Source organism: Dromiciops gliroides, chromosome 1 (genome assembly GCF_019393635.1).
Source record: "Dromiciops gliroides isolate mDroGli1 chromosome 1, mDroGli1.pri, whole genome shotgun sequence".
Classification (NCBI taxonomy): Eukaryota; Metazoa; Chordata; class Mammalia; order Microbiotheria; family Microbiotheriidae; genus Dromiciops; species Dromiciops gliroides.
The window spans coordinates 278,013,276-278,032,776 of record NC_057861.1 but is presented as its reverse complement, the minus strand read 5'-3'; the positions used below and the strand labels follow the sequence as shown (position 1 = coordinate 278,032,776).

Here is a 19,501-nt window from a genome sequence, read left to right as displayed (position 1 = left end):
TCCACCTCAGAGAGAACACAGCCGCATTTGAGAGTATCTTTGCCAAGAAAACCCCAAATGGGGTCACAGAGAGTGGGACGAGACTGAAACAACTGAACAAGAAATGGTGTTCCATGATTGATAGCCATGAAGGATCACTAGGAGGCAGTTTGGCAGTTTGACATGAAGTACTGGACTTAGAGTCAGCATGTCCAGCTTCCAATCCTATCTCAGATAGTTACTAGATAAGAGAGCAGAGGAAAGTAATTTAACTTCCCTGAGCTCTAGTTTCCTCATCTGTAAGATGGACATGATAAATATTTGTCCTATTTCAGAAAGTTGTAAGGAAAATGTTTTAAATACCTTCAAAAACAATATCTAAATATAAGTTGTTGTTATAATATGGGCATTAGAGAAATGAGTTTTTGTGGCAGTGAGAACTTTTGGCATCCAAATACTAAATGACTTCATTCCTTTTTAGAACTTGAATGTATTAATAAATTAAAATGCTATTAAATAACCAATATAAAAATCTAAATTATAAAATATATTAAAATAGAATTAAACTATAATGTTAACCTGATATAGCAAAATAACTAAAATTAATAATTAAAATATGTTAACACATTAACTAATGTAATTTTGGTAGCTATTGAATGCTGTGTCCTTTTCCTTTCATAATTACAGGATTTGGAGCTTTTACTGAACAGGTTGCCCAAATTATGGAAAATGGATCTGAATGGAAATCCTGTCTGCCTCAAGCCAAAGTACAGGGACAGACTGATAGTGATATCCAAATCATTAGGTAAAATAATTTATATTACATGTACAATATTTTTCTTTTAAAAAATAAGCAAGTAGAGGGCAGTTAGGTGGCACCGTGGATAAAGCACTGGCCCTGGATTCAGGAGGACCTGATTTCAAATCCAGCCTCAAACACTTGAGACTTACTAGCTGTGTGACCCTGGGCAAGTCACTTAACCCTCACTGCCCTGCTCAAAAAAACCCCCAAAACAAAGCAAGTTTGAGGGCTTGTTAGTTTAATAGCTTATCAGCTTTCATATATGGTTATAAACATGACATTCATGTCTATGAATCATCTACTTTTAAATATTTAGTATTTTTTTTTGGAGGCAATCAGGGTTAAGTGACTTGCCCAGGGTCATACAGCTAAGTGTCTGAGGCTACATTTGAACTCTAGTCCTCCTGACTCCAGGACTAGTGCTCTCTCCACTATGCCACAATATTTAGTATTTCGTTTTGGCCCTAATAATTAAAAAAGAGAAATGGGATGAAATATTTACTAATATGACAATTACTGATATCACAGCAAAAAGTCTTGCTTTTAAAGAGTTCTCAGAGTAAAATTACCAATCATAAGTACTTGATGACTTTCTGTCCTTTAGCCCAGGGCTTCTTAAATTTTATCAACTTGTGACCCCTTTTCACCTGAGAAATTTTTATATGACCCCAGATATATGGGTATATAAAATAGGTACACAAATCAAACACTGCCAAATTTTTCATAACCCCTACATTCATTTATGTGATCCCATATTGGGGTCGTGATGGACAGTTAAGAAGCTAGGGTTTAGCCAATCATTTATTGGATTCTTGGGTTTTGTTTTTTTTTTTAGTGAGGCAGTTGGGGTTAAGTGACTTGCCCAGGGTCACACAGCTAGTAAGTGTTAAGTGTCTGAGGCCAGATTTGAATTCAGGTACTCCTGACTCCAGGGCCGGTGCTCTATCCACTGCGCCACCTAGCTGCCCCCATTTATTGGATTCTTTCTGAAGATCATGGGGCTGCTAGGTGGTGCAATGGATAGAGTGCCAGGCCTGGAGTCAAGAAGACCTAAGTTCAAATGCAGCATCAGACACTGGCTATGTGACCTTGGGCAAGTTGCTTAATTAACTCTGCCTTGGATTCCTCATCTGTAAAATGAGCTGGAGAAGGAAATAAGAAACCACTCCAATATCTCTTTCCAAGAAATGGAAATGGAGTCACAAAGAGTTAGACACAAATGAAAAATGACTGAACGGGGCAGCTAGGTGGCGCAGTGGATAGAGCACTGGCCCTGGATTCAGGAGGACCTGAGTTCAAATCCAGTCTCAGACACTTGACACTTACTAGCCGTGTGACCCTGGGCAAGTCACTTAACCCTCATTGCCCAGCAAAAAAAAAAAAAAAAGACTGAACAACAACAACCAAAGATCATATTACAAGATATTTATAGATAAATTATTATAAGCTGAACTTCATGATATTTCAACACTTAGATGATACTAGCTCATTGGGTGAGGCAGCATTCTTCAGTGGAAAGAAAAACCTCACATGGTAGAAAAAGTATTGATCTGGGAGTCAGGAAGACCTAGTTCAAATCTTGCCTCAGATGCTTCCTAAGTGTGTGACTCTGAGCAAGTCATTTCACCTTTCAGAGACTCAGTTTCCTCGGTTGTAAAATGAATGGGAGCAGTAATAATAATAACAATTTCCTCCACACGGGGTTGTGGTGGGAATTAAATTAGATCATATAGGTAAAATACTGTGTAAATGTGGTTGATTATTGGTAGCAATCATAAAAACTCATTTCAAATCCTGATTCTGCTACTTACAACTTGTGTGAAACTGGAAAAGTCATGTTACCTCTCTGGATCTTTGTTCCCTCTTCTATAAGATAAAATAGTTGCACTAGATGACCTCTGAGGTGTCTTGCAGCTAATTATGGTATGATACCATAATTCCAATCTCTATTTGAAGGGGGATTTGTATTAGAGATCCTTCCTCCATTCCTTATAGCAAATCTTCAAATACTGAACTCCAACTGTAGTAGGTGGAGAAAAGACCTCATTTGATGCTTACGGTATTTTTATTTCTTTTAAATTTTAATTTTTCTTTATCATTATGAACCTGACAAACATCAACAGATATAACGCTTCCTTATACAAAGAACAGGAAAAGAACACTCTACTTAACACCATGAAACTTTATTATATTTAGCCTATTTAAAAAAAAACACATACTAAATTTAACATGCTACTTTCAACTATGGCCTCTGTCTTAACCCTTCTGAACTTTATTTGCTGATTTCTGTGTATTTTTTAAATGTTTCATTGATACCTCTTCTTTTATCTGGTATCACCAGCATTAAGCCCCACTAATTCCCATAAATAACTTCTTGCTCCACCTCTACTTCCTCCAAAAAACAAAACAAAAGAAAACAAACTCCTCCCTAGTAATAAATAAGTATAAGCAAGTAAAATAAGCCTACTCATTGGCCGTATTTGAAAAAGTACTTCTCGGGGCAGCTAGGTGGCGCAGTGGATAGAGCACCGGCCCTGGAGTCAGGAGTACCTGAGTTCAAATCCGACCTCAGACATTTAACACTTACTAGCTGTGTGACTCTGGGCAAGTCAACCCCAATTGCCTCACTAAAAAAAACAAAAACAAAAAAACCTTCTCATTCTTGGCCTCCAGTCCATTACTACCTCTATAAAGAGGTAAAAACCATGCTTCATCATCAGTCTTCTGAAATCATGAATGATCATCACATTGATCATAGTTCTAAAGTCTTTGACAGTTGTATTCCTTTACAGTGTTATGATCATTGCAGAAATGTTTCTCCTGGTTCTGCTCACTTCTCTCTGCAGGAGATAAAAGTCCTCTCAGGATTTTCTAAATTCATCTCCATTTCTTACACTGCAATATTACATTGCCTTCACATTCCATAATTTATTCATCCTTTCCTCAATTGATGGGCATCTACTTGTCTCCAAATTTTTTCTATACCAGAAAGGACTGTTAAAAATGTTTTTATGTATATGAGTTCTTTCCCTCTATTTTTTATTTCTTTGGAGTGTGTGACTAGTAATTATATCACCAGGTCAAAGAGTATGCATGTATTAGTGTCAGTGGGAGTATAACACCAAATTGCTTTCCATAATGGTTGGATCAATTTACAGCTCCACCAGCTATGCATTTTTGAGCCTTTCCCCCATGGCCCCTCCAACTACTGTAATTTTTCTTTTTTGTCATCTTTCTATCAATATGCACAGAACTTAGAGTGTTTTAATTTGCATTTCTCTTATCATGAGTAACTTGGAGCATTATTTTTTCATTTGGCTCTAAATAGCTTGTCTTTTTTTAACCCCTCTTCATATCTACTGGGGAATGCCTCTTGTTCTATATATTGAAATAATGAAAAATAAAGTGTGAAGGAAGGGGGGCGGATAGCAATATCAAATCTCAAACATAGTAGTAATTATCAGAACTATCTAGTATTAGTTTAAAAATAGAAAAATGGGGGCAGCTAGGTGGCGCAGTGGATAGAGCACTGGCCTTGGAGTCAGGAGGACCTGAGTACAAATCTGGCCTCAGACACTTGACACTAACTAGCTGTGTGACCCTGGGCAAGTCACTTAACCCCCCCCCATTGCCTCACCCCCCCAAAAAATAGAAAAATTGGGGCAGCTAGGTGGCACAGTGGATAGAGCACTGGCCCTGGATTCAGGAGGACCTGAGTTCAAATCTGGCCTCAGACCCTTGACACTTACTAGCTATGTGACCCTGGGCAAGTCACTTAACCCCAATTGCCTCACCAAAAAAAAAAATAGAAAAATAGAAAAAATCAATCAAAGGAACAGATTATGTACACAAGAAGACCCAGAAGCAATTGAGCATAGTAGTATGGCATTTGATAAAGTCAAAGACTCCAATTATTTGACTTACTGTGCATTAAAAACTCCCAAGATAAATGGAAAGCAATTTGGCAGAAATTAAATGAAGACCGATATTTCACAACCACCACATGTCATAATCTCCAAATGAACACATGTCCTGGTTATAAAAGGCCATATCACAAACACATTAGAGGAGTTGAGAAGGAGGTACCTTTGACAATTCTAGATTAGGGAAGACTTCATAACTAAACAAGAAATGAAGAGGATAACAGGAGTGATTACATAAAAATGAAAATTTTCTGCATAAACAAAGTCAATGTTATTTGAATTTGAAGGGAAATAATTAATGGGGAAAAAGTTCTTTGTGTCAGATTTTTCTGCCTAAAGTCTGATGGTGGCCAGTTTGGAGATACTTATTTTGTTTTGTTTTGTTTTGTTAGGCAATTGGGGTTAAGTGACTTGCCCAGGGTCACACAGCTAGTAAGTGTTGAGTGTCTGAGGCCAGATTTGAACTCAGGTACTCCTGATTCCAGGGCCAGTGCTCTATCCACTGTGCCACCTAGCTGCCCCCACTCATTTATTTTTAGTAACAGATTTAGCTTTATCTAAATGTCATTTCATCATGAAACTGTTGCTAGCTAGGGGACAATTTAATACACAAAAAGACAGGGAGAGCTTTCCATCTTCCATTTTTGCCCAGAGTAGTCTATTTTAAAATCACATTCTTTCCATAATACTATGCTTAAAATGTTTCATATTGACTCCCAAAGAATATACCTTTGCTATTATTCTTTTTTTTTTTTTTTAGTGAGGCAATTGGGGTTAAGTGACTTGCCCAGGGTCACACAGCTAGTAAATGTTAAATGTCCAAGGCCGGATTGGAACTCAGGTACTCCTGACTCCAGGGCTGGTGCTCTATCCACTGAGCCACCTAGCTGCCCCTTTGCTATTATTCTTACCAAATAAGTGGGTATTGAAAGGTCTCGTTCAACGTGTTGGCAAAGTATCCTGTTTTTGTTATGATGATGGTAAACCATCATTAATCATAAATTAAACCATTAACTGCTACCATGTATGCTACTCTTAGAAAATTTGAAAGCAGGAATTATATAAAGAATATAAAAAGATCTTTATTAAATAGCTTTTATAACCAATGATTTGTACCTTCATCATTGATGCTCAGACATGTATGAAAATAGGTCATGTATCTGTGATAAATTTTTATGTGGGTGTTTCCTCTTGCATATTCCAGAAGATATCACAAGTCATTCATATCTTTACCTTATATGCAAGTATTCCAGAGAGGATCTGCCCAGTTTTCTGGAGATCTTGCTCAGAGTCTCCTAATATATTGTGGATATTAAACAGAAAAGCTTCAAATATGGCCCCAGAAACAGACCCCATCTAATGGCTGCCTAGGACCAGCTAAATTAAGTGAGAAGAAGTTTATCATGAGGATTTTGGTCAGTAGATATTGAATTCTTTGACCACACAGTTAAATTATTTGATATTTAATTAAGCAGTTACTGCTAAAGTGGAAAATGAACTTTCTACAGTTGCCCTTGATGTTCACATGTAGTGAAATGTCTCTACCCAGTGGGAAAAACATGGTTAAAGTATATTTTATATTGGTAAAAATTTGGGGTAAGTATATATTGTTTTAATTTCTACCACCATATGGGATTTTCCTTAGAATTATAGAATCTTACAGAAGAGGAAACTGAGACCTAGAAAGCTTAAGGAACTTGCCTAGGTTTCTTTTACAGGTAAAATATTAAATAACTTCTTATGTATTAAAATCACTATGCTGCATATGTAAAACAAAATGCCATTTTGTAAGTTATGATATATTTGGCTTTCCCTTAAGAAAACACAAATGTAAAGTAAAATTTTGTTAATAAAAATTTTAAGCAGCATAAATAAAGCATTTTTAAACTTAATATCTAGTTTTTAAAGTACATGTTTTTCATCCAGAAAGTCTTGATGGGAAAGAAATAAAACAAATAGAAAGACAATTCCTAATGAACTGGAAAGCATCCAAAGATGCCAAGAAAAACATGAAGAAAAAGAGTATGATATGGGATGCTTCAACCCCTCCAAACAAAAGTAAGCCTTCTAATCACTATACTTAAGTGACACAAAAATTTGCTAAAAGAAAATATTAAGGGGGCAGCTAGGTGGCGCAGTGGATAAAGCCCAACCCTGGTTTCAGGAGGACCTGAGTTCAAATGCGGCCTCAGACACTTGACACTTACTAGCTGTGTGACCCTGGGCGAGTCACTTAACCCTCATTGCCTGGCCAAAAAACAAACAAGAAAATATTAAGAAATTTAAAGGTCACTTAGTCAATTCTATATATGTTCATTCAATACCAAGCAAAAGCTGTGTGGGAAGGTCATATTTTAAGATGCAGCAGTAGAATTTTTAGTGCATAAGTAAATGCTGAATGAATGAATAAATGATACCAAAGTTAACTAAATATAGTATCTGTCCTTATCGTGCTATAAATATAATTTAACACAATGTGTTCTCATCAGTATCATTTAAAGAAATATCATACAACATCCAGGCCTTGGATGTATAAAAGTGTTTCCTTTTATGCTATACCACTAAGTTGGAATTTACTTTCTGCATTCTACATAGGCAACAGAAACAGGACAATATTACTCCCCTACTCATGGAGAACAAATGAGATATTGCATATTGAATACTCAGTAAAGTTTTTGTCTAATCAGAAGATTTGTACCAGATTTATAGATCATGCAAAGCAGAGAAACATATAGCTAACATATCAGATGGCAGAGGCCACATTCAAAAAGATATTGACAGGCTAAAATACAGGGTCAGATTTCATTAGGTGAATTTTGATATGGATAAATAGGAAGTTTTGCACTTGAGTTAAAAGGTTTACTTCACAAGTGTCAGGTGGGAAAGAAGTGTCTAGACAGCGGTTTATCTGAACAATAAAGGTCTGGGATTTTTTAGTAGATTTCATGCTTATGTAAGACAACAGTGTGATTTGGCAGCCAACAATACTAATGCAGTTTTGTGCTGCACTTAGAGAGGCAGAGCATCTGATAATAAGGAAATTATAGTCTTTTTGTACTCTACCCTGGGCTGACCACATATCTGTGCTAAGAAGATTGAGCCCAATCCTGAGCATCACATTTTAGGAAGGTTGTTTGTCCTTCATTCCCAAAGATATGACCATGACATTGGAGTGATGTCAGGACTTGCACTGAACTGGATTTAAGTGAGGGAGGGCTGTGCAAGATCAACCTAACTCTCTCCTCCAGAGCCATCTGAGTCCAGGGGCAAGATATATTTCAGGACAACTGGATATGGCCCCAGATGTTTAAGGCAATTGAGGCTAGGTGACTTGCCCAGGATCACACAGCTAGTAAGTGTCTGAAGTGAGATTTGAACTCAGATCCTCCCCACTTCAGTGCCAGTGCTCTATCCACTGCACCACGTGGCATTAAGCAAATGCTCAGAGTAGGGCAATGAAGGTGGTACTTGACTTTATCAGCTAGAGAAACTTAAAATGTTTACACTTGGGAAGAAAAGCCTTTCTGGGATGGGGCAAGGATACCTGTACTTTAAGTATTTGAAAGGCTGGCCCCAAGAAGAGGTTTGAACTTGTTCTGCTCAGCCCAAGGAGGCAAAACTAGGAGCAGGTGAATTTGAGCTTCATTTAGGGAACAATCTCCTGACAATAAGAAATATTCAAAAGTGACATAGGGCAATTCAGGAGGACGGGGATCCCCTTTATTTTATGTAGTGTTAAGGGCTAAAATTCTAGCTATTCTGTCTTGTGAGATTTAAAATTGGATATTAGATCATAAATCTCCCCTACTTAACCTTTCCCTTAATTTATCTCCCAAACTAGTAAATGGAAGCAGCTTTTGGTTTTCTAGATAGACCTTTTTTATTTATAGTTATGATAGTCACAAGGTGATGTTGGTTAGAAGGATAGGAAAGTAGAAAACACAATACAAATCGTCTTAAGTCTAAGCTTAGTCTATATTCCTTATAACAACTCACCAAACCGACAAGGCCACCAACCGACAAGGCCACCTTTGGAGAGAGAGGGGGGACTGTAACGATTGGAATAACGCCACCTGCTGGATACTTACTGTAGAAGAGTTCTGCCCATGAAGCGAAGGTCTTTGAGGGCAAGACCAGGAGTCTTTTCTTTGGTATCAGGAAGTGACGCGGAGTAGTGGGAGGAGGAAGGAGGAGACTGGCGCTCAGTCTCGCGCTCTTTCCTCTGGACTCTGGTGGAGAAGGGAGCTAAAAATGTGCTCTCCCTTTAATAGATAGAAATCTAGGCCTTTCTCTCTCTCTTTACCAAATTCTTATTCTCCTTAATAAATGCTTAAAAGTCTAACTCTTGCTAAAGCTTATAATTTATTGGCGACCACTCATTAGATATTTTAGACAGTTTAGCTAGAATTTTAGCCCTTAACAGATGGCGACCACGAAGAGGAAAGCTGAACCTCACTTCTGATCTTCTGGTTGGGTAAGAAATTTTCCCTACCCTAACCCTTTAAATCTTAAGTACTGCTGAATTGCCTGGTGTTTTCCCTTTAAATTTTTTCAAATGGACCTTTTAAACTCCCTAATTATCCTATTTTTGATTTTAGTCTGTTTAACCAGACAAATGGGAGATAAGATCATGTTAATGCTTTGTTTTTGTGGATTTTCTATTTTTCTTTTTATTTTTGTTAGAAGAGCCAGCAATGTACTCCCACAAAGAATTATCTCCCCCTCTCCCAACCATGCTTTTTCAGAGAAACCTGAAGAGATTCCTGCAGCTTTTCCCAGTTCTAACACTAATTGTTGCTCTAATTTTGCATGCCTGGAGGCAATGACCCACCCTCTAGAAGCTTTTAATCCCCTAGCACCTGGAGGCAAAGTGGGGGTAGAGGAATCCAGGCCTGAGTTCAAAATCAAGTCTGATTCAAATTGCTCTGGTCCCTCCCCTCCTCTCCAGACCCCACCCTCTACTCCTCCCATGGCCAAGCCCATTGCTTCCCCGGCCTGGGAAGTCCAGAGATGTAATGCTCATGCTCAATTTTCTCTACCTGCATTTGCAACTTCAGGCTCAGCCCTTCCCCAGCCTGGCTGTGCTTCTGAGACAACCTTAGAAAACCCTTTAAATTCCAGATATGCTCGTTTTGTTCATAATTTTGCTAACCTGCTTTTGTCTTTAATTAGTAATCTTATAAAGCATTTGTATGGTGAAAAGACTGACAGACAATATAGAGGGGTTAAAGAAGAAAAATTTAAGCTGTATAAGAATGACAATCATCAACATAGTTCAAGACTCTGCTTCTTTTGCCATGGAAGGGTATATATTTTACAGAAATGTAGAAGTAAGCAGCAAGGTATTGATATGAGTATTGGGGATTTTAGATATCGGAATCAAAAGTGTTCTAAATTTACTCAGATTATTAATAGTATCAGTTCAGAGGTTACATAGGATTTCTATGCTATTACATATACATTTTGAAATTAATGGTATGGGTTTATTTTCATAGAGATTTTAATGCTTTTGAGATTGTGTCTTATACTTAGTTTCTAAAACAAGGAGAATATTTGTAAAAGCTTTTTATAGTCATGTGATCAAGTTTATATTTTATAATACTCTTATTGATATTAAGTTCATATTCATTTAGATTTCCTTAGTTTGAATTTCACTGTATTTTATTGTTCCATGTGTATTTTCTTCTATTCATTTGTCTATCTAATTTTGAAACATTGCAAGATGGTTTTGATTTTATTATACAATGTTAATTCTTGGAATATTGTGCTCCCATATTCTGAGTTGTTTTTGTTATTTTTTCTCAACTGATTATTTGATCAAACTCTTTAAAGCATTTCCCTGGCAAATTGGTTGCCATGGCAAGTGTAAAGAAGTATTATTTTTAATAAGCATATTCCAAAAAAAAAAAAAGAGGGGAATGTTTGTAAAAGTTTTCTTTTTTCAAAAAAAGTTTTCTTTAGGATTGTGTTGTGCTTTAACTTGTATTTAAATATGTTCAGATTTTTCAAAAAGTAATTGTATACTAAGTTTAAAAAAAGGGGTATTATTTGAAATTGTTGCATAATTATATATTGTGTTCTGAGTCAAGATTATTTTTAATAATTAATATTGCAGCAATTGTCTTCTCAATTACCCTCCATAAGGGGGACTATAGTAATATTATAATTTTAAAGAATGTTTCAATTTTTGTTTTATTATATGTTTCATGTGTAACAACTAAGAGTCTGTATTCCCTTAGACATGTTTTTGAGAACTTTCATTGTTTGATTTGATTATTGACAAAGCTATTTTAAAGTTGTGTTAAGCTCAATTTTGTAGGAAATTTCCTGGCTGATTACCAGTATCCACACATCAACCCCTGAAAAGACTTCCATTCCACGACTACACCTAGAGGACATCTGAGAAAAGACTTTCAGAGACTTTAAATGAACAGTTTTGATTTGTTGTTTTTGTTGTTTTTTTCTCTTTCTGTTATAATATACACAATCTGTAACATGTATTCTCTGCAGAGGCCCTCCCTTTGCAAGACTAATGTCAAAGTGTCGGTTCATGAGGACAAAAAAAAATCGCCCCTCTGGACAAAACTTTCCTCTCTTCCTTTTCTATATTGTTGTTCACATATTATTAGTTAGCAATAGTTATTATATTGTTTTTACTGTTCCGTCAAGGAAACATTTTGTTTCTTGAGGAACAACAGGGGGGACTGTAACGATTGGAATAACGCCACCTGCTGGATACTTACTGTAGAAGAGTTCTGCCCATGAAGCGAAGGTCTTTGAGGGCAAGACCAGGAGTCTTTTCTTTGGTATCAGGAAGTGACGCGGAGTAGTGGGAGGAGGAAGGAGGAGACTGGCGCTCAGTCTCGCTCTCTTTCCTCTGGACTCTGGTGGAGAAGGGAGCTAAAAATGTGCTCTCCCTTTAATAGATAGAAATCTAGGCCTTTCTCTCTCTCTTTACCAAATTCTTATTCTCCTTAATAAATGCTTAAAAGTCTAACTCTTGCTAAAGCTTATAATTTATTGGCGACCACTCATTAGATATTTTAGACAGTTTAGCTAGAATTTTAGCCCTTAACAGTCTAAAATTATCTAATGAGTGGTCGCCAATAAATTATAAGCTTTAGCAAGAGTTAGACTTTTTAGCATTTATTGAGGAGAATAAGAATTTGGTAAAGAGAGAAGAAAAGGCCTAGATTCCTATCTATTAAAGGGAGAGTGCATTTCCAGCTCCCTTCTTCACCAGCGTCCTCAGGAAAAGAGAGCGAGACAGAGTGCCCAGCTCCCCCTTCCTCCTCCCGCCAGCAAACGTCACTTCCTGACGCCAAAGAAAAGACACATGGCCTTGCCCTCAAAGACCTTCCTTTCATGGCAGAGCTTTTCTACAGTAAGTCTCCAGCAGGTGGCGTCATTCCAATCGTTACAGTAGTTCAGCAAAGGAGTTGACCAGGTGTCAGATACCAGCGAGAAAGAATTCTTGAAAGCAAGTATGATTGGGACAAGGTAGCTTCTCTGATCCCTTTCAGCTTCTCTATCATGTATTTCTGGGCCTTTAGAGCCCAATTTATGAAGGAGTGGGGAGATGGTGAAAACAAGAAGCAGAGGTGAGGAAATATGCAGCTTTATGATTTAGGCATCTTTCCCCCTGGAATATCAATTTCAACACAGAAAATCAGTAAATAGGCTCTCTTCACTTGACATACAGACATAAATACCCCTGTAACAATAGCTAAGGAAGGAAATACACAAATCAACTGCCTTGGAGAATCCAAAGGGGAAAAAACAGTGCGGTTTACCAGTTTTGAGTTTAGGAGGGGGTACTATACTAAACTCAAAGGGTCAAATTGGCCTTAATGTTATTATTACTCAAGTTTAAAAAAAAATAGTTTCTCTCCTAAGAGTCTCAGAGCCACTTATAAATGTTACAGAATTTGGGGAGGAAGAAGCTGAGGGAGTGGGATTTCATCAGTAGAGAACTCCCAGTATGGAAACCCCCATACAGAATAGCAACTCATTGCAACAGAGAGTCTTAGAGAGTTATCTGGTCATTGAAAGGTTAAACTAGCATTTGGGAGAAGCAAGACTTCATTCCTTGTCTTTAGCCAGGAGGTTTTATAACATTTTTTTCTTTTCTTTTTTTTTTCCCCCCTGGGCAATGAGGGTTAAGTGACTTGCCCAGGGTCACACAGCTAGTTAGTATAAAGTGTCTGAGGCCAGATTTGAACTCAGGTTCTCTTGAGTCCAGAGCCAGTGCTTTATCCACTGTGTCACCTAGCTGCCCCAGGTTTTATAAAATTTTGAAAAATTAAATTGAGGATTTTTAACATTGTATGCCTACATCCACAGTTATAATTAAGAATTCTAACATCTGAGTCAAAATCAGTTGATGGGGTGTGGGAGTTGTCTAACATATGGCTATTTTGGTGCATGACTAAGGTGAGCTAGAGATAGAGGTCATTGTTTAAGAAAATTTAGGAGGTTGAGGAATTAGAAGACCAGGGTGTTTAGAAAGGGATAATTGGTTAGAATGGAAAAGATGAGTATGAGCTAACTGCTGAACTTAATAACCTTGTTAGGTGCACCCCATCCCAGACCAGAGTCTGCTCTTCCTCTGTTTTAAACCAGAGTCCAGAAGTCTAAATCCTGTTCTTAGATGCCATCTTTTAAACTATTTGTTCATTTTCTAATTCCATTTTCTCTTCTGCATCTTTTGCCTTCAGTGACTTATGGTGTTTAAAAACACTCCCTGTGCCCCTATGGTCTTGAGTTTCTTAAACAGGACTTCCCCTGCCCACACACACACACCCACAGGACTTTTTAAACTTTGATAAAGTTTTCTAGATTTCTTATGGTATTATCATTTGTACTCCTGTGAATCACCAGAAGTGAGGCATAGGTATCCACTCTTCTCCAAATCTTAAGAGGTTCTCTGTTATGTCTGGGATGACATGCTGACAAATAGCTAACACTCACCAACTACCACTATTTTTTCTTACTATGACCTTTACTGGATGATTTCTTATCTGGCAGCACCTGTGATTCTAACCTATCATTCCTTGGAAGATAATCTGTAGCTTTCTCCTCAAAAAACTAAGCTCCATCCTCTTTAGGAAGAACCTTAAACTTATTTTTTAGCTCCAAGTGTGACATTCTTCACACAAAAAGCCAGCTTTTCCTCACAAGAATCAAGTGAAATACTGTATGTAAAGTTCCTGTACCATATAGCTGTCTACTATTCAAACTTCATTCTCAGTTTTACTAAGCATAAATACAATTTTTAAGTGTAATTGTAAATATTCTAATGGCTTGAAATACTGAATTTACACTTCTTTTTTCATTTGCAAAAATATGCTTTTAATTCTTTGTACACACAGGTGACTTTGAATCAGCCCATCAACGAATTCCTAGTTATTACGGTACTCCACAGGTGGGTAAAGCAAACTTAACCTTTTACTCTTATGTACAGAAATGTCCTCAAAACAGCAGAGGATGTCCAGAAGTGACAAAGGAAGTTAATATTAATTTTTTTAATCAGGTATGTTTCCTTCAAATGCCAAAGTCCTTAAAAAAAAAAGATTGGGATGTGGCTCCAAATTTCTTTTCTTTCCTTTTTTTTGGGGGGGGGCAGGGCAATGAGGGTTAAGTGACTTGCCCAGGGTCACACAGCTAGTAAGTGTCAAGTGTCTGAGGCCAAGTTTGAACTCAGGTCCTCCTGAATCCAGGGCTGGTTCTTTATCTACCGTACCACTTACCTGACCCCAGATTTCTTTTTCTAAAAACTTTAGTATCCCTGAACTGCCTTTTGTTCTTTTATCCAAAGCATGATTAAAAGAATGAATTCAAGGTTACCAAGCAAAAATATTCTAAAAATAAATAAATGTAAAATCTGTCATTATTACAATGCATTTTATTCCCATGACCTACATACAGTGGCCATCTGTCCTGAATTTCCAGGGTCAGTCCTGATTTCCAATATCCTTCCTGTTGACTTTTGACATAATTTGCTTCTTTTGCAGATCCATTATTTTACTAGTACGCCTTCAGCCTATGCAGATTGCAGTCCCTTTTTGCTGAAGTAGACTGTATTTGTGAATTGCAGTGGTAAAAACAACAACAACAACAATAGCAAAACAACTATCTTCATGGTCAACCTTTTGGTGATCAGCACTTAGCTAAGTTTTCTGATCACAGACATACAGTCTGTTGCCAGGTTAGAACTTATATAGGGAAGCCTTTCCACTTTGGTAGGAACTATAAGAGCTTGTGCTCCAATGACATAACCATTAAGAACCATTTATCAGTTCCAAATCATTATGAAGCATCAGAATAATGATGTGGTGAAGTTATAAAATAAATTTACTTCAATGAATCTGTTACCCTCCAAAGGGTACCCACTCAACATACTAGGGATCTTTCCAGTGGGGTCTCTTAATGTTACATGAATTAACAGTGCATCACATGAGTTCATCTGTTATTCTCTACTCTCTGAACATGACCGACCCACCTCCCTTTCTGGTCATCTCTCTCTTTGATAACATCTTTTATGTCACTTTTTGTATGCGATTAATTATTTATAATATTCTACAGACTATTTGTGCTCACCTTGTAGTTCTACATTGCTCTTTGGGTAATTTGAAATTTTGAAACATTGGAGATGTTATTATTTCATGATTCATGGGTAGAATAGAATAGAATATTGATGTTAAAAAAGATGGTTTTTTGTTTCAAATTCAAAATGGACTAATAAATCACACCATCATTGAGTACATTTATATTCTTTGATGATAAGAATGATTTTAAAGAAAGGCTTTCCTGATCCCTCTAATTGTTACTTCCATTCCCTGCCCCAAATTACCTCATATGTTTAAATATTACATCTTCCCAGAAGAAAGTAAACTTCTTACAGTCAGAGATCATTTCATTTTTATCTACATCCTTAGTTTCTTACCCTGTACATTGTAGGCACTTGAGAAAGACTAACTGAATTGAATAATGATGTTTATAAAATGAGCATGCTTAACAACTCTTTGCTCTCAAGTTATTTTAAACATTCTGTATCAGTCTTTCTACAAATATCAGATCTACATACTTTACCTGGTATTTTCCTTTTTCACCCATGGGGCTTCCAGAATAGATACCCCAGATCCAATGTACTCTGTGGTATTGCATTTACTCTATACCACAGCTCACAAGACCTCACTGTTTTTTTTTCTCTAGTGAGTCATAGGACACGATAAGTTTAAAACAAAGGCATTTAACCAAATAAAATTGACATTTCACAATAGAACATTCCCCCCATTGTGGGGTTCAAAATTGCCCAACCTACAATAAAAGAAACTGAGGAAGAGCTCTAATCCAATAGCACTTTATTAAAGGGTCCATTGCCCCCTCTAATGAATTGGACCTCAGATCTTCCTCAGGATCTGAGAATGCCTCCTTCCTTGAGGGCCTGAATCTTAATATTGCTTGTTACCCAGATGATATAGAAGAGGTACAGTAAAATACAGTCTTTTTTTTTTCCCCTTTAGTGAGACAATTGGGGTTAAGTGATTTGCCCAGGGTCACACAGCTAGTAAGTGTTAAGCGTCCTGAGGCTGGATTTGAACTCAGGTACTCCTGAATCCAGGGCCGGTGCTTTATCCACTGTGCCACCTAACTGCCCCTAAAATACAGTTTTATTGGTACATAGTTCTTTGCCTTGATCCTCCAGGAGGGTCTACATAAAATACAGAATCCCATTGTTTGACAAACAAGCAGAACTTGACAGACCTATCTTTACCTATCAGGATGTCCCCCTCAGTTGACAAGCAGATTCATGGGCTGGACTGATAAACAGATGTCAAAACATCTACACATGGGGTGATGGACCAGTAGAAAAGCAAGCCATAGGTTGGCAAACAGGGTCACTTATTGGCCAAAGACCATCTCAGCTTTACTCTGTTAGGGTATAGTGACTAGATATCACTGAGTATAACTTTTTAGTCATGGCTAACACCCTTATCTAACAAAGCCAGGAATAGTGGCCTTAAGTGGAAATTTGTCTTTTTGATGACTGGATAGAGTTTAGACCCCTCAAGCCAAAACAAGCATTTATTAAACCTCTGAATAAGGTATTGTGGTAAGAGCTGAAGGTACAAAGAAAGACAAAAACAGTTTCTTCTCTCAAGGAGCTCAGTCTTAAGGAGAAAACATGTAAACAACTTTGCACAATCAAGATATATGCAGGATATAGAGTTTTCTTTGGCAAGGAAAAGATCACCTCTTCATGTGAGAGATGCATCAAGGAATAGATAGTAGCTGAAGGCATCTTCTCAGTGATATAAAATGAAGAGGAAGGGAAAAGAGAGATCCTGGTGGCCAATTATCTTGGAAAATTTTTTCAGTAAAATATGAGGCAAGGTTCTCAACTGAGAGGGTGGGGATAAGGGAGCCATGGGAAGTTTGAGGAGGGATGAAAAGGTTTCGAAGAGCCATTGTGTTGAGTGGGACAACTAGGGAGGTGGAAAAGGATCGCCTTGCTATAGTGAGGGTTGCATTGTGCACCCAGTCGGTACAGTTCCATTATTTTCTCCAACTTCTTTAAGTAAAAGTGAAGGCAGTCAATGTTGGGATTCATCCAAGGCAGGGAAGATCGGTGATAGGACAAGGGGGCCAGGGACTCATGAGAAGGGGACAGTATAGAGTTGAACTGGTTTACTAAGGGGTAAATTTGGGGGATGGAGGAAGAGTGTCCTGGGACAGAACTGAGGAATTGGGGGGTCACAGTGTGGACAAAGGATATAATTAAGGATTGCAAAGCAGAGAGAGATGGAATGACAATAAATTATAATTAGATTAAGGAATTTCAGAGTTTACCAATATGGAAGAGAAATACTTGTGAGTGATGGCAAAGTCAAGGATATGACTAACTTTATAGCTGAGGTGGGGTGGGAGGAATAAGTCACAGGAAATGAGTAAGTTGAGGAACTGGTGTATTAGGGTGTTTGAAGGAGAATCAATATGTATGTTGAACCCCTCTAGTATGAGGGCAAGAGTTGGGGAGTAATGACCATGAGCTAGTCACTCAACTTATTGAGGAAGAAAGCAGTGTGTCCTGGAGGTCAGGAATAGCTACTAGTAGAGGCAGCTAGCTAGTGGATAAAACACCAGCCCTGGATTCAGGAGGACCTGAGTTCAAATCTAGCCCCAGACACTTGACACTTACTAGCTGTGTGACCCTGGGCAAGTCACTTAACCCTCATTGCCCTGCCCCCCCCAATAAATAAATAAATAAAGGAATAGCTACTAGAATTATGATTGCATAATAAATATGTATTGAATGGACCTAAAAGGAGGAGATTAAAAGGCCAGCACTCTTTCCATGCACCTACCCCCCATTTCCTCCCCCCACAAAGACACATACTTCTCCTGTAAAGTGAGATCTCATTTTATGAGTGATGCCTGTATTCTGGGGAAATATGAGGTTGGATCAGAATTGTCATATGATTTTTCAATGATGATAAAACTACATAGTTGATGATTGAGAGATTCAGTGGAATTCATCCACTTTGTAGTTTCACCTCCGTATATACATAAGTAATTTATAAAAATCACATACTAGCACATACAAAGACCATGATAAATCTCTTCAGGATTTATATAATTACTGTCAAATGAGTATTATTCTTAAGTTATTATTTTCTTAGCCCAGAATTTCTGGGCTGGACAAGATCTGAGACAAACTGGACAAAATCTGAGAAAAATAATGTAATTGAAACATTGAAAAGGGATTCAGAGGGTCATTTAATTCAATTCATATCTGAATTGGAATCCTTTCTATAATATCCCAATGACAAGTGATCTTCCAGTCTCCCTCAACTTGATTGTTAATAAAGGGGAATTCACTGAATCCTGAACCAGCCCATAAAACTTTGAGTAGCGCTAATTGAGCTGAAATCTCTCTATATATAATGTCCACCTATCGTCTGGGACCAGACAAAACAAGGTTAATCCTTCTTCCAAATGACAGCCCTTCAAATACTTGAAGACAGCTGTCATATTTCTCCCTAAGTCTGGGGTAAACTTACCAGGTTCCTTCAACCAACATACTTCAGCTTGTCATTGTCCTTTCTAAAATGTAGTGCTCAGAATTGAAAATTATATTCTGCATATGGTCTTACTAGGACGGAGTGGATTATACCTCCCTCTTTCCTGAACAATAGCAAGTTGGCCTAAGGTTTTATGAGCATTTATGAATTCAATATCAGACCGTTAACTTATGATGAACTTACAGTTCACCCCGTTTTTTTAATATGAACCACTATTTAGTCAAATCTCTTATCCTATCTTCATGTAGTTTTTTTTTTTTTGAGGGGCAATGGGGGTTAAGTGACTTGCCCAGGGTCACACAGCTAGTAAGTGTTAAGTGTCTGGGACCAGATTTGAACTCAGGTACTTCTGAATCCAGGGCCGGTGCTTTATCCACTGCGCCACCTAGCCGCCCCCATGTAGTTTTTTTTTTAACCAAAGTATAGAACTTTTCATTTGTCACTATTAAATTTCAGCCTATCGTTTTAACCAGTCAAGATCTTCTTGGATTATTCTCAGCTATGTATTATCTTCAAATTTGATAGGCATGCCATTTATGTCTTCATTTGAGTACTGATTAAAAAAAAAAGTTAATATCTTTTTTTTTTTTGGCAGGGCAGTGAGGATTAAGTAACTTGCCCAGGGTCACACAGCTAGTAAGTGTCATGTGTCTGAAGACAGATTTGAACTCAGGTCCTCCTGAATCCAGGGCCGGTGCTTTATCCACTGTGCT

General features: G+C 37.6%; 1 protein-coding gene across 2 annotated transcripts in view; it reads left to right on the top strand.

Annotated features, from left to right (window-relative positions):
• Nucleotides 1-19,501, top strand: part of PPP1R42 (protein phosphatase 1 regulatory subunit 42) — a 50,983-nt gene that overhangs the window by 27,313 nt on the left and 4,169 nt on the right. For both annotated transcript variants that reach the window (XM_043976094.1, XM_043976095.1), the window contains 3 exons: nt 667-784; nt 6,631-6,762; nt 14,076-14,128. In XM_043976094.1, the coding sequence (XP_043832029.1) occupies nt 667-784; nt 6,631-6,762; nt 14,076-14,128 (303 nt within the window). The remainder of the gene's footprint in view (nt 1-666; nt 785-6,630; nt 6,763-14,075; nt 14,129-19,501) is intronic.